Here is a 17,110-nt window from a genome sequence, read left to right as displayed (position 1 = left end):
CCGTGGGTCTGAGAGGATTGCAATCTCATTTGTGCTGTATGTCGTGCAAAAATGGTACATTTGACAATAAAGTTGACTTTGACTAAAACAAACAGTTGATTGTAATTATTTTTGCTAAAGAAAACGATAGTTTGGTATAAAAGTAAGTATCCACTAATTGTTTTTGAGCCACATCTTAATATATTCTATCTCTTACATCTTAATAAAATAATGTAATATAGACTGTGAAAACTGGGTGAAAATTCAGTCCAAAAAAAACCCAAACAACAGTGAAGATGAAGAGCTGTTCATTTAAGGCAGCACTTGTTGTCACTGTATTTTCCCTCTTCACCCTGGATGCATGTGGTGAGGTGAGGGATTAAAAGCTGGAATGCTTAAGCGTTCCTTATTTCTCAGTAAGTGATCACCTGCATGAGGCTCAGGGTGTTGCTGTTCTTAAACAACGTGCATCGGATCCTCATGCTTGCTACATATGTCAGGAATTGTCTGCTTGCAAATAAGCTAAAAGCGCATTATCAAATGACTCTCCTCCAGTCTCTCACCGAAAGGATAAACACCAGGATCTTTACCAATCAAGTTTTTAGATAAAAGGAACTGATTTATTTTGACACAAATTAAACGAAGAAGAAAAAACAAAGTGAATATGCACTGAAAGTTAAGAATCTGACTATCTGAAATTTTTAATACAAACGGCACCTAATCGTGTTGATCTGTGACAGACATACTGGACCGTCACCTGCTCATCACAGGACCATAAACCAAACATACCTGACATACAAGTGAGTTAGAGTCATCATTTTACTATGATGTTTATGTCTGCACCCTGGATGGAAGAAGGTGGCTGAGGGCACCGATGTTTAAACCAGAAGAACAAACGGAACAGAAAGGCCCCAATTCTGGGTTCCAACCCGACCAGTCCCACTCGTCATATTGATTTTAATGTAGATAAGGGATACAACAGATAAAAAACAAAACTAAAAGAGAGAGTTCGATTGAAAAAAAAATGAAATCAAGAAACTCATGATGCAGAAGGGGGCAGTATGTGTTAGTTAAATACTGAGGCAAGTGGAGGGTAGGTAGACAGAAGATATCTTTTCTTTCGATTTTTTTTTGTGGTCTGAACGTCACTACTGTCACTCACTACTACCAAAAAAATACATTATTAAAGGTAACTTCAAATTTCCAGGTTGAGAAATACCTACCTTAAAATATGCATTGTATAAATATAACTCCTTATCCTATCTCATATCTATTTGTGTCTGAGCCTATCTATTTGGACAGAGCAGAGTTGGCACATTAAAGAATGAGAGAATAAACATTTGGAGGGATTATCAGCTCAGAGGACTTTAAAAGGGGCACAGCCCTCAGACAAAGGAGCCCCACATGTGAAAAATAACCAAGTTTCATCAGACCAGCATCGGAAAAACACAGCAAAAGGTGAGACTGAACTGTGATTATTTCAGCTCCGTTACCTGGAGCTCAGCATGATTCTGTCTTGATAGTGTGCGCCACTTCTTTGGGAATTAAAATTTTACTTTCAGTGCCTACGGAATGGACCAAAAATGAAATCCGAGACTCAAAAAAAACTCACAAACTCTGGCTTTTGACTTAAAGAATTTGAGTGAAGCCTTTAACAATGGTTTTACTTTTTGTATCAGTGGTTTACAAATCCATATTTTTATTGAAGAGGACTACAAGTATTTTTTAGAGAGATGTGTACGCTTCTTTAAATGAATTTTGTAATCCGGCATGCTTTTTGTTTTCAGTTAATTCCAATAGACCAACTATTTAAAGCAATTTAAATTGAATTTTTAAAAGGCATTAATATAAACATTTCAGTACAGTAATTCTATTACATTATAAAAATACAAACATAAATTTGTTTTCAAAAGGTTAAAAAAGTAAATATAAAGTTGCACACAGCAACAAGTGAATGAATTTACTAGAAAGAAGTAGCAAAAAGAAATTAAATTTGAATTCCTTCTATCTTTCAGCTACTACTCAAAAATGTCAGACATAGCCGTTGCAGTTCCAGCTGAGAAGAAGGTCCCTCCTAAATTCAAGCAGAGGACCGTCCGCACATTCAAGAGCAAAGCGCCAAAGCCAGGCCAGAAGGGGTGAGACATACAGAAGTCTTTTATTTAATTTGCCATTTTAGGCAGTCATGTCCCTGAAACAAATGTCCCTGGAAGTCTCAATTTGGACTCATGAGTTCTTTTTCTTATTTTCTTATGGACTCAGATTTGGAGACGACATCCCTGGCATGGAAGGTCTTGGCACTGACATCACAGTGATTTGCCCATGGGAAGCCTTCGGTGACATGGAGCTCAGTGACCTGGCAAAATATGGAATTGTTTAACTCCTTTTCCTCTCAATTTATCCCTATTGACACTATTTCCTCTCATGTACTTGAATTCCCCACTAAACATTTCATGATCAGAGAAGAAGACGTGAGAAGAGACAGCTTATTCTGGTTAAGGGTCCTGTGTTGTGCGCTTTACTTGGCCCTGACTTTTCATCGATTCTCCTCAGTCCATGTTGAGAAGAAGCAACAGCAGCTCTGGGCCTGATCTTGCAACTTCCACAAAGGAAATAAGTGTGAAGTACTTTTTACTGTGAAGGAGGCTTTGATATCTGTTATATCTGGTTGTCTCAACACATTTCGGTTGTCTTCCTCTTCTCCTCAAATCTACCAATACATCCACAGATGCACTTTGTGTACATTTCAAATATATTTTTATGAGAATGCATTTCTTTAGTTCTATTTTTTTTTGTTAGCGGAGATAAAGTATTCAATAAACTAAGACTACTATTTTACATGTAAGATCTTTGTGTCTTTCCAGTTATTAACACCAAATGTTACGCAAATGTTCAACTGATGTTGATGATTTAATATTCAATGCAAAATAATTATAACCCCTGGACTCATACAATACACACAGTATATAATGCAAAATATGCATAGGAACACAAAAAATTGCTGCTGCTGCTGCTGCTGCTGTAGCCGACAGACTTACATATATTGTACATAGAAAAAAATAGCATTATCCACTCAATTTGTAAAAAATAAATGTTTGAAATATGGCCATATGGTAAACCGACATGCTTCTTCACATGGAGCAGCAAATATCTGGAGAAAATGAGAAAAAAAGAATTATAGCAGCTTCGGTGCCAGTAAACCAGTAAACAATGCATGTACTCTTTACTTAAAATTGAACAACTTGCAGGCCACATGTTGAGAACACTGAATGGACTATCGTAAAAAAAATAAAAATAAAAACAAAAAAACAGCAGCTTGGTCAATTTTTACATCAAACAAATAATGACTCCTTTCAGTTATTGTCACTTCTTCCAGGGACATACAGTTTGTTTTGGGGGTTTTTTCAGATTTGTCACCAATCATTGATTAATGTTACAGAATTATTATTTTTTTTCAAATATTCCCACTAACGTCAAACACGAGGCTGAAAGGAAATAACAAAAAAATATGTGAGGGTGAGGAATATATTGAAAGCTCAGTGTAGAACTTCAGTACACATGGGAACTGACAGGTGAGCATCTTTCAGGCTGTAAGCCGTCCATCTAGGTCAGTGTAGGTAGATACAGTAAGTACTGTGTGTGTTTTATTAGCCCAGACTAGTTTGCTGGCTCCCACGTGTTGTTTATGTACCATGTGAACGAATCTCTGTACGTGGAAATCATTTTAACTGATATATCATTATTCTTTTGTCAACGAAAGATTGCTGTACAGATTTAGCATTGCACTCTTCCTACATTATGAGTCATAATGGATAAAACAAGAAGTTTAACACAATTAAATCAATGCAGTACAACCGGACAAGTCTTTTTCAAATCACACATTTTCTTACCTGTCGACACATGACACCTACATTTACTCATAATGCAACTCAGCAACAAAGCTCCAGGGGAAGGCTCACCCTGGGTCATCGTTCATTGTCATAACCGCCTGCCAGTCACACACATTCTCAGTTTAACTGTTCTGCCGTCGTTGTCTGGGACTGTTTATTAAGATATCAGATATCCACACCTGGACACGCAGTGACACACATTCATTGCTAACCTATCATTTTACCTATTGTGCTGTGATTCGCTCTGTCGTTAGTTCATCATTAATCATATTAGTCATAAAGTCATCATACTGTACTAATATTAAACCAGAACAAATAGTCCACTGTGAAATAAATGAGGAAAAGGAAAAGAAGTCTGTGTACACATAATTTGCTTTACTTTTTAATCATATGGATTCATTTGCGTGACCACTGGCTAATTTGATTGTTGGTTTGTTTTTCTCGTCTTCTCTTCTTCTGTGAAATGGCCGCTGGCAGTTTCAGGACTAGCTCAGGGTTTGAGGATTTGTATCACATGTGAGACCTTCACAGTCTGTCCAATCCTAACAGGGTTAAACATTGTGTAACTGATGTGACAGCTTTAAACTGTTCACATCACCAGTAATCCATAAGCTTAGGGTTTACCCGTGTTACATCGCTATTCTCACGAATAAACTAAACTCTCTCTCTCAACGTGTGAAGTTAGACAAAACCTTCTTTAACTAACCCTTGGTATTATTAATGTTATCAAACTCAAAAACAGACAAGTAGAAAATGTCCTCAATAGTATTCTTCCATTAAATAACATATATTTAACATCTGGCAGAATTTTTTTTTTAAAAACCTCTCAGGACATCAGTTCAGTACATTTGTCCCTTGTGAAACTGAAAGTCACCATTCGTTTTCTTTTCATGTTTAGTACATGCTCAAAAGATACCAAGAAGTGATTGATGGATCACCGGTGTCTGTAGAACTCAGGTGAGTGACTGGTACAATCCTGAACTGATAAGTCAAATTACATTTTTAAAACAACACAAGAAGAAATTGGTAAATAAGTTCAGTCAGTTTTACTCATAACAGGTAAAACAATTTCTTTTATTTTAATTTTAACATAATTCTATGTGTGTATTGAGTGATAAAACATTTCTGTTGTATTTATTTAAAAGTCCAGAATGAGGCTGACGTGATCCTATGAGACACACCATCTGTACAGGATGCTTCTGTTATCCAAGTGACCTCCGAAATCATTTTCAACTGGTTCAGAGTAGACAGTGGACAGATGACAGTCATTGTCTCAATAGAATGAGGATTATCACTAATTGTCTGAAATTTGACAAAATTTAAATTTATGAGGTTCTTTCATTTCTATTTAATGTTTGATGTAAATAAAAAAAATTTTGAAGTTCCAAAATAAAACCAACTACCGGTACATACATATCTCTCGAACCTGAACAATTAGAAATATTTCTGACACAAGAAATTGGCAGAATAACTATTCTGCCAGTTATTCTCATAATGTTAAAAAAAAAGATGGAAAACATGATCCACAAGCTGTATCCATACCCAGATAAGCCCCAAAAATAACCCTTCTTGCAACCAAATCCAACCGTATACAAGGTTTTATCAAGATTTATGGACAAACAAATAAAATAAACTTCAGGGATCACATAACATCCTCCAACTCTCACTGGTGAATATGACAAACAACGTATTCCATAGCATGATGAGATGGAGAGTTGCAACAAAATCTATACCATTTTAATTCAGCCTGAATAGAGATTAAAAGTCACCACAACGTGACACCATACGTAGTCATCAGGCTCGAGGTGGGGACCAAAAAGCGGAGCTGAGGCTGAATAAAGGTGCAACAAAATAGTTTTATTGTATAAAAACTTTTAACTATTTAATATTTTCAGAATTACATAAAATAGCTTGGATTGGCATAGTGGATTAGTGTTTAGCAGTGCTGCACAATCTTATCTGATGATTAAAGGAGTTTGTAGTGGGAAGAGTTTGTAAAATGTGTGCAGTTTGAATATCAGAATGTGAGACAAGTTAGGGAGCAGAAAATATTGTTAAATCTGAAAATCACACACAAGGAAATCACAAGTAACCAATTTAGGAAATAGGTAAAGGATTTATTTCCATATATTTTGATAAGATGAAATAATTGGTAAGCAGATCCTGATAAGGAAAAAAGTGTTTTGAGAGAATTGACTGAAAAGAAGGGAGGAGAAGTCATGCATTAATAGAGACATAGACAAAAGAGATATTCACATGACGCACAACCATTTATCCAAAATGGATTTTGTGACTAGATTTCTAATAATTTGTTTTTCATCCAAACAGGTTTTTATGCAGAGATTTGTTTCCTGTTTTTTTTGTGTTTTTTTTTGTTTTTTGGAAATACACACCTGCCAATTGTAAATAGTGAGCCCTGTAAAATAATCCACATTGCTGCTTGTGGTCTTTGCAAGTTCTCACATTTGTGTTGGTCAACTGTGGGTTTTCCAGCTTCCTTTTGCAATCAAAAAGGTATGCGACCCAACATTGTCTACAGACTTGAATATGAGTGTGATTCAGTGTATTCTTATCTATGTGTGGCCCTGCAATAAACTAACGACGTGTCCAGGGCGAACCCGGCCTCTCACCCAATATGCTTCATCCCCTCGCATTCCTACACAGAAAGGAAAGATTTTTGAGTTCATTCAGGCATGAAAAATGTTCACAGGATTCAAACTGTATTCTCCTGCATATGTTTTTTTTCCTGTTCTGTGGCTGACCACAATGTGCCTGACCATAATGTGACTTCCCTGCATTTTTTTTCAAGAGACCTTGTTTTAGTGGAAAAATGTTCATATTAACTGAGTAAAACATCAAACCTCTTACAAAGTGTAATATTTGCTATGGTGCCTGTACAAGTTCATATAAATCAATCTGGAGAATTTAGCTGTGCTTTCAACAACTTGAAAAATACATTTCTGTGGTTGTTGGTGGAGCTGCTGTAAGTCTGTGAAAGTATTTCTTGTGATTGTTTTTCTTTTCTTGGCTCACACTTTTGAAATTCTTAGAAATTTAATTAATCCTATTTGTGAATATTTCTGTACGTACATGCATAAAAACACTGAAGGAAGCCTTCTGGATGGCAACACTTACAAGTGTATTCATAAATGATTTTGGTGGAAGCTGTTTCCCTCCTGTGGTGAATGTACAGAAATGCAGCCCAGTTAATCGTTAGAAAGACCAGAACAGGCCTTCTCATTGGGCACTCACAGCCTGCTTAGAGCATTACTCCGAATACTATCAGTCTCCCACCTACTACAAATATATGTAACACACAGCAGATATTTTGTTGTGTTTCAACAATGCTGCTGATGTGCAGAGCTACGACACCAGAGGGCTCACATTCAGCCTCAGACAGCCACCGAAGTTCAGACACACACTCCTACATGTCTGTTGCGCAGTGACACGTAGTTCAATCTCCCATCAAACCTGCTTATCAATTGCACCTGACTGGTTCCCAGGAAGCCTCCAATCACATACAAGTAAGTTGCAGATGTGGCAGATATCTGCCATGTTGTACCGTTGTGGTCTCTAAGGTACAGCAAAGGTGACGGCTACAAAATACAGACTTCTCCCAGTTTGTTTCTCTTACCTCCCTGCGTGTCGACTGAATTCTTTCAAACATGCTGATCGCTGTGTTTTACTCAATCCTGATTTTTTCAGTCGTTGCCACAGAGGAAGGTAAATTGATTTCAGTATTTTGTCATGGTGCTTTAATTCCATTGTTCTCCTCTTTGCTTCCAATTTGGAAAATCTATGATAGGTTGTGCAATAATATTTAAACAAAGCCTCGCACTTCTGCTAAAATGAAGCCTGAGTCATGTCTGTTCTGTTAGTCAGTTGGTCCATCTTTCACCATTTTCACTTGCCATGAAATTGTGTACAGTGTTTTATAATTGTATTACTCAAGAGGCTGTTAGTTCGTTGGAAAAAATACATTTTCCTCTTCTTTGCAACGCTATACATTCATTTAGATTGTTGTACATGTTTTATGATGCTCAAAGTACCAAAGCACTACAGTAAATCTGAAACGACTCCAGAAATCACAACCTGGTTTCTTTTAATAATCCATAGACTTTGATGTAAACTGTTTTATTTTTAACTTTTTTTCTTCCTACAACTACATCCACCACCCACATAACTGCACAGATGGAAGCATTCATGTGTTGATGGATGAGAGACTTGTGCTCATGACATGAGAATGTAAAGTTGTAAAGTTAGCTGGCATTTCAGTCACGAGTAGAAGACAACTGTTCATTGCAGTAGCTGATATTTTTGAGTTAAGTCATGCATAAAGTTCTTTTGGTACTTACACGTTTCAGGGAGATTGGATGATTGATAATAATCTGCCCTGAGAAGCAGCAAGATACATTTTATCGTGGAGTCTAGACATGGTGGGGTCTAATATTTCAAGTGATGCTAACAAAATGAATGAAATGCTGAAAGTGCCATTGGATAACTGATATCTCCTAGCAAATGTTAGCATGATAATGTGCTCAAATAAGACAATGGACATAAGAAAACTCCTTTGCAGGATGTTACTGCTTTCACGGCGAGGATGCAGACATGCTCACATTAGCATTCAGTTTTGTATTGGGGAACAGAACAAATAGCCTGGTCCTAAACTATTAATATTCACAATAAAAGGACTGCAAAGTGCAAACCATGTGTACTTGTTCATCTTGTGTCTTTCTCTCGTAGACATTGGCCTTTTCAAGCTGATTGACACCAAAGCTGCCGAAGCCTTCATTGACTCTGCTGAACTGGTGGTCGTTGGATTCCTGGAGGTCCGAGAACACGTAGCATAAAGAGAAAAAGACTCTCAACCATCTTCTCAAATAAGCCTGCAGACATCTTTTAAACAAGGAAACAGGGCCTGTTTTATGGCTCAGTTCACATTGCTCACATAAATGCGGCGAACCAGACGTGATCAGACAAATGATCTGAGGGTCAGACTGCGTAGCCTCAGAAAATACAGATTTGCTTGCATCGTGGCATTGGTGATGTTGTCACAAACAGATTCTGCAGAGGAATGTGTTTCCTGTGGCCACACCTTTGGCAGTACTTGTCTGTGTGGACAGAGTGCGGCTGACTGGGCCACCAAGGCGAACTTTTTGGCTAGACTCGTGTAGGGGGAAGAATGCTGGTTTCTGACAGGAAATGCATGTATCTGAAGAGTTATGGGATTGGCTCCATCAACCCTCCTGTAAACAAATTCATTCAAGGAGAAGGTTCAAGTGAGGAAAATTGGAAAAGGAAAAGACATGAAGTTAATGTTTAGTTGAACTGTTTTGTTAAACCGAGAAAGGGATCAAAAATATTGGTGCTGTGACTCACTGGGGTGAACACATATTACAGACTTCAAAATAATCAAATCGATTGCCAAAGCTATGACACAAATAGACATGAAAGACTTTCTCTTGAGCCAGGCTTGAGTTCTGCTTCCTGAACTCTATGGTTCTCTCTGCCCTCTTCACCTTATTTTATAAAACATAAGGAAAAATTATTGTAAAAGGACAGTTCAGCCCCTGATGTGGATGGTAGTGGTGGAGAGTGAAGAAATCATTTTGAAAAGTAAATAAATATTCCAAGTTTTATATGGGTCATCTTTTTTGCGCAATTTTGCTTCCACGGTCAAGCGAAAATAAGGTCGAACAAAACAAACGTTTATTCATTGCAAAATGAAGCTGTGTAAATAAAGAAAATAAATAAAGTAAAGCCCAAAATAAAATACAGGAAAAAGAAGAGGTTAAGAGTAAATTGAAAAAAAAAAGGTATAATTTTATAAGGTATAATACAATGTGATGTTTTTTACAGGTAACAATTTAGTTTCATAATATTCTTAGCATAGGTCCTAAACTACTGCACACAGAATTATTGAAAAACAGCAATGCATGATGTTTATGATTTTTTATATTTTACAAATAAGATCCCAATTTTGTCATCAAATTGAAGCTTTGAGATGTATGTAACTGCTATGAGATGTGATACGGAAATGTGGCATAGAGTAGCCATAGCATCAAATTTAAATTAAATCTGAATTACCTAGAGGTCTTCCACTTCTCACCTTTCTCAATGCATATCACTGATACTTGTCCTCCAATTAAATCACAGACATTTCATAGCGTAAAAAGTGTCAGAAATACAGACTTTTAAAAAATGTGTGAACACAGTCAGATAATTTATAGATCAAACAACCTCCCACTGTCATTCTCTTCCTTTTGTGTCTCAGGGAGAGGATAGCAGCGGCTACCAGGAACTTGTTGCTGCAGCGAAGCGAGTTGACTCTGTCCCTGTAGCCATTTGCACCGTGAAAGAAGTGTGGGCCGACTATGGCCTCTCCTCAGACACCATTTCCCTTTTCAGAAAGGTAATCTACACACCATGAGATCGCATTATTTCATCGGTGTACAATCAAATACTAAATTTTTAATGTGAAATGTTATGTATTTATGTCATTTAGGCTGACGATCATCGAGAGGACCTCGTTCTTGCCAAGCTCAAGAAGCTAGAAGCTGACGGTCTTGTAAACTTCATCACCACCAACGAGGTCCGATATATCACAGAATACAACCAAGTGGTGAGCTCAACTCATGTTTTCAATTCTATCATTTAAATGTTTTACTATAGCTGTCTGTCAAAATGCCATTTGTATGGCATCCCATTCAAATATAAATTTTGATAAATATAAGAAAATAATATAAAAAGAACAAATTTCTAACTTTGGATTTGCACTTTATTGGAATTTTTTTTGCTTTCTGGCTTTATGTCATTTCGTCATCATGTTGTTAATTCCATTTAAACAGAGGACAATAAATGTTCAGAAAATTCTGAGAGTATGAATTTAAAACAGATAAAATTGTGTAAAGTATCAATAGACAAAAAGTGTGAAGACACATTAATTTAAGCACAAAAAGTAAAAAAAAAATAATTCCAAAATTTTAAAGGAGGATAGATTAGAAAGCAGTGAGAGACTTCTGACCGAAGACATTGTGAGTGACCAGTAGGATTGTAGCGTGTCCCGTCTGTGCTCTTGTTCTTGGTTTTTGCTGTTTTCTTCTTTTGGTTTTGATCTTCCTTCTCAGACAGCTGTGGGTCTGTTCAACTCGGAGGTGAAGTCACACCTCCTGCTCTTTGTCAACAAAGGCACTGAAGAATATTCTGAGCTCAAGGCTCGACTGGGAGCTCTGGCCCCCGAGTTCATAGGCAAGGTGAGCAAATTTAGTAAACGACTTCACCCATGATTGGTTTTAATTCTAAATTGCAGTATAATTTGAAGAAGTGTGCTGTTGTGAGAACAAGAAGTTGTGGCAACTACAGAGGAATAGCTGTGAGTCATACGATGAAGTCATGGGAAAGAGTAGTGGAAGCTAGACTAAGGGCAGAAGTGAACATTTGTGAGCAGCAGTATGGTTTCCAAAAAAGAGTACTACAGATGCAGTATTTGCTTTGAGGATGTTGATAGAGAAGTACAGAGAAGGCCAGAGGGAGCTGCATTGTGTTTTTGTAGATCTGGAGAAAGCTTATGACAGGGTGCCCAGAGAGGAACTGTGGTATTGTATGAGGAAGTCTGGAGTGGCAGAGAAGTATGTTAGAACGGTGCAGGACATGTATGAGGACTGTAAGACAGTGGTGAGGTGTGCTGTAGGTGTGACAGAGGAGTTCAAGGTGGAGGTGGGACTGCATCAGGGATCAGCTCCGAGCCCCTTCTTGTTGCTATGGTGATGGACAGGCTGACAGACGAGGTTAGACAGGAATCTCCATGGACTATGATGTTTGCAGATGACATTGTGATCTGTAGTGAGAGCAGGGAACAGGTGGAAAGGTGGAGGTTTGTCCTGGAAAGGAGAGGAATGAAGGTTAGCCGCAGTAAGACAGAGTACATGTGTGTGAATGAGAGAGACCCAAGTGGAAGAGTGAGGTTAGAGGGAGAAGAGATCAAGAAGGTGGAGGATTTTAACGATTTTGATTTAAAGATTTTAGCGATGTTGTTTGGTCTAGAGACAGTGTCACTGAGGAAAAGACAGGAGGCAGAGCTGGAGGTAGCAGAGATGAAGATGCTGAGGTTCTCTCTGGGAGTGACCAGGATTGATAGGATCAGGAATGAGTACATCAGAGGGACAGCACATGTTAGAGGTTTTGGAGATAAAGTCAGAGAGGCCAGACTGAGATGGTTTGGACAGGTCCAGAGGAGAGATAGTGAATATATTGGTAGAAGGATGCTGAGTTTTGAACTGCCAGGCAGGAGGCCTAGAGGAAGACCAAAGAGGAGGTTTATGGATGTAGTGAAGGAGGACATGAAGGTAGTTGGTGTGAGAGAAGAGGATGCAGAAGACAGGGTTAGATGGAGGTAATCGATTTGCTGTGGTGACCCCTGAAGGGAAAAGCTGAAAGGAAAAGAAGAGGAGTGAAATGCACCCAAGTGATTTACATGTTTACATTTGTGGTTCATTACAATGGGTTAAATTTAAGTGAAAACGGCTTTCCAGTTCCTGTTTGTGCTGATTAATGGAGCGGTGAAGTCCAACTCCCGGTCACTGGGTTACTTTGGACTCAAGTCTCAGGACCTGCCACGAGTTGGTATTTATGATGGTGACTCTGACATGAAGTGGCTCCTACCTGAGCAAGAAATTTCTACCGAACAAGTCCGAGAGTTCTGCAAGTCCTTCCTACGAGGAGATCTGAAGGTGAGCAGTTATCATTGCACAAATAAGTCACTGCACTCTATCATAGATGGACATTCTGTGAAAAGAAGTGTAACATTGAAGGAACACTGGCCCTCAAATTATTGGTGACTCCTTAAACTTTCTGTGTGAATTTCTCTGCTTTTAAGGGTAAAATGATTGAAAATGTTTCCCAAATAAAACTAGAAATGAAGCAAAGCCAAACTCAAATATCAAACAATGTCTTAAATTGCTATATAAGGACATACATGTAAGTTACTTAATACCCATTTTGAACTTTTATATTATGGAATTACAGTACAATCCTAAAATTTATGTCTGTGCGTGTGAACCACTGCATTGATAATCTTGAGGTAATCCTGATTGAAGTTTCAGCTGTTCCAACTGTGCTGTATTGTCTGCTGAATGTCACTCATCACATTTTTAAAAAAAAATCTTTTTCAGGAAGTGAAGCAGGCAGGTGCAGAAGCCAAAACAGAGCTGTAGCACTCATAGAAATATAAAATGATAAATAAATGTTCAATAAAATGGGAGAAAAACAACAGCTCCTGTGTGAATTTGTCTGTCGTAACAGTTTAGCCACGTCTTGAACTGTTTCTTCTTTATGCAGAAGAGTTTTCATGTGTCCGTTACAGTCCTGTGTTGTGTTTTGTCTGTTTACTCCGACGTGAGCCCGTCTGCGGTCTGGTTAGCAGACCACAGGTCTCTGGCCACAAATTGCTACAAGAGTTTGTTAGTCTGTCCACTAAAGTTATTGCCATAACCACAAGACACCGACCTCAGAGAGAGTGACAGAGATCCCACAGAGAAGAAATGACAATCGAGGTGCAGTAAAGTCTCATATGAGTCACCCTGGATACGCATGTGTTGTAAATAAAGTGAAAAACATCCTCTACACAAAATCACATAAATGAATTGATGTAGCAATCACACAGAGTAAAATGCAGGGCCTGGGAGTCGAAGGGTTCCACAAAAATATATATATTGAGCTAAAAATATGTATTTAAGAAAGGGCATTTAGCAATAAAGGAAATAAAGCTCTCAAATAACACATGGTCTGTAAATATCAAGCACAAAACAGTTTGGGTCTACCCCAAATATATTTCCTCAAGCTAGAAAGGAATTTAAGCCCAGCTTGGGATCAGTATAAATAGTGGTGCTACACCGCTTCAGCAGATGGGATCCGCCAGCATTGGGAAAGCCTGGCAGGTGTGTCTGTCAGAGACCAGATGGAAATATACTGTGTGTACCTTCGGTCTGAGACACGGAAATGTAATGATCGAATGTAAAGGAATCAACATTCTAACTGAAAACGTAATTGATCACGAAGCATTGTACATAATGTTTTGATTACTTCAACATACGCATGTTTTCCTTCAGCTCATGTTTAATGACAAAGTCTGTAAAATTACAAAGACTGAATAGCTTTAAGCTTGATGTGATGGTAATGCGAGCAGTGAAGGGGTGAGTACAAACAGCTTAAACAACTTCCAAAATAAGGCCGGCCTATAATTCTGAGAACCTATGAGGAAAAAAATGTAAAAAGTGATTCTAAATTTACTTACTGTAAATATTATTCAGTAAGTATTTCAGAAAAAATTCCAACACTAAGGATTTTATGTGACTAGAAATTCTATATTCTATAACAGCTTGATGTGACCATTTTATTTTCTCTCATGTGTTTATTTTTTGAAGTTTTCAGATTGAAAAGCAAACCATGCAGTTCTGCTGTGGATCCGTGTAGTAGATGTGAAACACTGTGGTTTGCCATGCTGTTCCTTTTTAGGTGTAAGAACTGGGAATTAAAATGAGTGGGTTGGCTTGTGCCTGCTGTACCATCGGTGTGCAACGCACTGACTAAACAGCAGTTTTATAGCACAAAGTCATTTTTGTATACATTATATATGGAACGTTTTAAGTTCACACAGCACAGCAGCTCTATTCTGCAGGCTTTGTCCAAACATGAGGACACATTCATGCTGTGGTTCTTTTTATTGGAGTTTCATTTTACAGTATATCCACATTTTTTTATTACATGCTGACATAAGGCCCCTTTGATACATGAATGGACTGGCCTCATTATGATGGTTAATTCCCTAATTGCAAGAGCCATAGATCAAGAATACATACTCTAATTATGAAGTATGAGTGAGCGGGGTACCTTCATTTTGGAATTTCTTTAGAGCTTCCTTGCATCAACATCCATACTTTATGCTTCGAGTGCTGTCATAGCTACTGCTTCATGTTCTATCAGTCTATGGGCATCTGAAGGAATTCAAAGAATTTGTCACATTTTACAGTTTTATTACCTTTCAATGACTTTATTCACTACAGTATATACGGCAGTAGCCCACCAGAAGCACATCAGTAGAGCTGAAATTAAGCTTCAAGTTCTGTACAAGCATTCCTTCAATGTAATGTATGCAAGACTTACTGAAGCATACACATACTTACCCATGGATTCTTATGTATTTTAATGTGTTACAGAAATATTTTTTGTTTGAGGCTATTGCACAATGAAAACATTCTTATTCTAATAAATCAGGATAAGGATCAATGCTTTTTTGTTTTGCACAGCTCTAGAAAGTGCCACAAAAAAGTGAGAATAAGACTAAACACAATTTAGAATTTAGAATAAAGAACTAAAAGAATTGAGAATAAATAAAGGAATAAATAAAAAAAATATTAACATACATATAAACAGATTTTTGAGTTCGCTTCATTCCTTTTCATCACTGCATGACTGTCAGAGTGAGGATTTGTACAGTTTGATGGCCACAGGCAGAAAATATTTCCTATGGCTCTCATTACTGTATTTAGGAAGGGTCATCCTACTAGTGAACAAATTCCTTTGTCCCAGCAATGTTCCGTGCAGCTGATGGAACTCATTATCCAAAGTGACCCTTAACTGGCCTCCTCCTCCTTAAAAGTCTTCCAGTTTGTGCTACACAGACAGACGTGTCAAGTCAAACCAACTGGAAACCAAAAAGAGTCTGCAACAACAAACATCAAAACTGATCAAGTTTCCCTAGACATATTTCCTTCCCATTCAGGAACATTTCTGTTGCTTTCTCCATCTGTTTCTTTAGCAGTGAATGCGGGAGCAGACATTACAATTATATAGCACATCTTCCAAGACAAGACCCAAACACCAGAAATAACTCCAGACAGTGAAATACAAAGAGCCAGGGTCATTCTACAGTGCGTCGAATTTTTTTGCTATATGAATCTGTTCAGGGCCCTCAGAGATATTTATGTGAGCTGATATGTCTGGATAAATGTCCAGTTTTCAACTTACAACCTGGTTGATGTCTCCAAATACTGTATTTTAAAACTAAAACCACAGCTGAAGCCACATTTAAACTGTTTTTGCACAAACAAAAAGCTGCTTCCAAAACCACATGCACAACGCCATGCATCCAAGACATGGGGGTTTATCTATATTTAGCTGGATTTTATACTATATGCTGAAATACAACAAGCAAGGAAGAGTCTTGGGCCACTGGCTGATGTTGGTAAGCCGTGGCCATGCCTGAATCTAGCCAAGAGTTGCATTGACCAACGGGGCTCTGCAAATAGCAACTCACTGTGGTTCTGGTGGGACTGCAACACTCTAATTAAGCTCTGTCACATAATGAGTCTCACTGCTGCACTGTGTCACCCGATTAGAAGCTTGGTTCAGCTCAGATTATAGTTTGAGGTCTGTTGTGGTGGAAGATCACATCTGGGGCAAGGAGTGTTATAAAATAACAGTGGGGGGAGAGAAGGCACCCTCGAGTTTAAACAGGCAACCCTGTTAACAAGTCTGCTTAAAATCCAATCATACTCTAAGGGCGGTTTATAGACATTATTTGTGCCACTTATCTAGACTTCATGGTTTTTTTCTTACTTTATTTAGAATATTTATACCGTAGCAATGAATGGCAAAGAAACTTAAAGGCTTTCTATGGATTGGTAAACAAGACAAAAATAAAAATGATTTATGGTCAGACCTCGGGAAATTATTGGCAGGGAAATAATCGAATTTTGTTGAAGGAAGCCTGAGAAAAATAGAAATCCACCCCAATGCCAAGGAGTTTGACTATTTTAAGGTTCAGTTACTCAGTTTGAATATAGCCCATATGAACTCTTTAAGGAGAAATGCAAAGTGTTTCTGCGTTACCTGTTTATGTGTATGCATGTGCATTGTGGAGAAGGGAAATCCCACCAGCCTAAGTCAAATAAAGGTTTGCATGCTGTATATATGTGCATACATGCATGTTTACATAAGCCACACACTGTAGGTACCGCTGAATGCCAGCAATGCTTGTGGCCAAGCAACTCTGTGTAAAGTTGAATGGGTTTCTAGACTTGATGCCAGAGCTGCGTGGGTGTTTTAGAAAAGCTTTGATGACAAATGGAAGCATTGATATTTGATTCTCCAGCCAATCAGAGGGTAACCCCATCATGTGGGTCTGGCCTTACAGAGGAGGTGGATTTCAGTATATATTGACGTGGAATCAGGGTAAGAAGCAC

General features: G+C 38.0%; 2 protein-coding genes across 2 annotated transcripts; both read left to right on the top strand.

Moving 5' to 3' along the window:
* Nucleotides 1-1,372: 1,372 nt before the first annotated feature.
* On the top strand, nucleotides 1,373-3,248 carry LOC137600508 (retinal cone rhodopsin-sensitive cGMP 3',5'-cyclic phosphodiesterase subunit gamma-like). The gene is made up of 3 exons (XM_068322176.1): nucleotides 1,373-1,437; nucleotides 1,995-2,117; nucleotides 2,242-3,248. Exons 2-3 carry the CDS (start codon nucleotides 2,008-2,010, stop codon nucleotides 2,357-2,359), a joined length of 228 nt encoding a protein of 75 aa, XP_068178277.1. The 5' UTR covers nucleotides 1,373-1,437; nucleotides 1,995-2,007; the 3' UTR covers nucleotides 2,360-3,248.
* Nucleotides 3,249-7,452: 4,204 nt separating this feature from the next.
* LOC137600713 (endoplasmic reticulum resident protein 27) lies at nucleotides 7,453-13,130 on the top strand. Its single transcript, XM_068322477.1, has 7 exons — nucleotides 7,453-7,592; nucleotides 8,613-8,698; nucleotides 10,144-10,281; nucleotides 10,375-10,491; nucleotides 10,997-11,122; nucleotides 12,401-12,598; nucleotides 13,040-13,130. Exons 1-7 carry the CDS (start codon nucleotides 7,535-7,537, stop codon nucleotides 13,079-13,081), a joined length of 765 nt encoding a protein of 254 aa, XP_068178578.1. The 5' UTR covers nucleotides 7,453-7,534; the 3' UTR covers nucleotides 13,082-13,130.
* The last annotated feature ends 3,980 nt before the right edge of the window (nucleotides 13,131-17,110 follow it).

Source organism: Antennarius striatus, chromosome 8 (genome assembly GCF_040054535.1).
Source record: "Antennarius striatus isolate MH-2024 chromosome 8, ASM4005453v1, whole genome shotgun sequence".
Taxonomy (NCBI): Eukaryota; Metazoa; Chordata; class Actinopteri; order Lophiiformes; family Antennariidae; genus Antennarius; species Antennarius striatus.
This window is presented reverse-complemented; position numbering and strand designations above follow the sequence as displayed.

Bases quoted from the DNA above. Each gene is read 5' to 3' on its own strand.
- LOC137600508 (XM_068322176.1), top strand. From the start codon at position 2,008: ATGTCAGACATAGCCGTTGCAGTTCCAGCTGAGAAGAAGGTCCCTCCT. The intron at 2,118-2,241 runs GTGAGACATACA...TTATGGACTCAG, and splicing joins CCAAAGCCAGGCCAGAAGGG to ATTTGGAGACGACATCCCTG.
- LOC137600713 (XM_068322477.1), top strand. From the start codon at position 7,535: ATGCTGATCGCTGTGTTTTACTCAATCCTGATTTTTTCAGTCGTTGCC. The intron at 10,492-10,996 runs GTGAGCTCAACT...CTTCCTTCTCAG, and splicing joins TCACAGAATACAACCAAGTG to ACAGCTGTGGGTCTGTTCAA. The intron at 12,599-13,039 runs GTGAGCAGTTAT...AATCTTTTTCAG, and splicing joins TCCTACGAGGAGATCTGAAG to GAAGTGAAGCAGGCAGGTGC.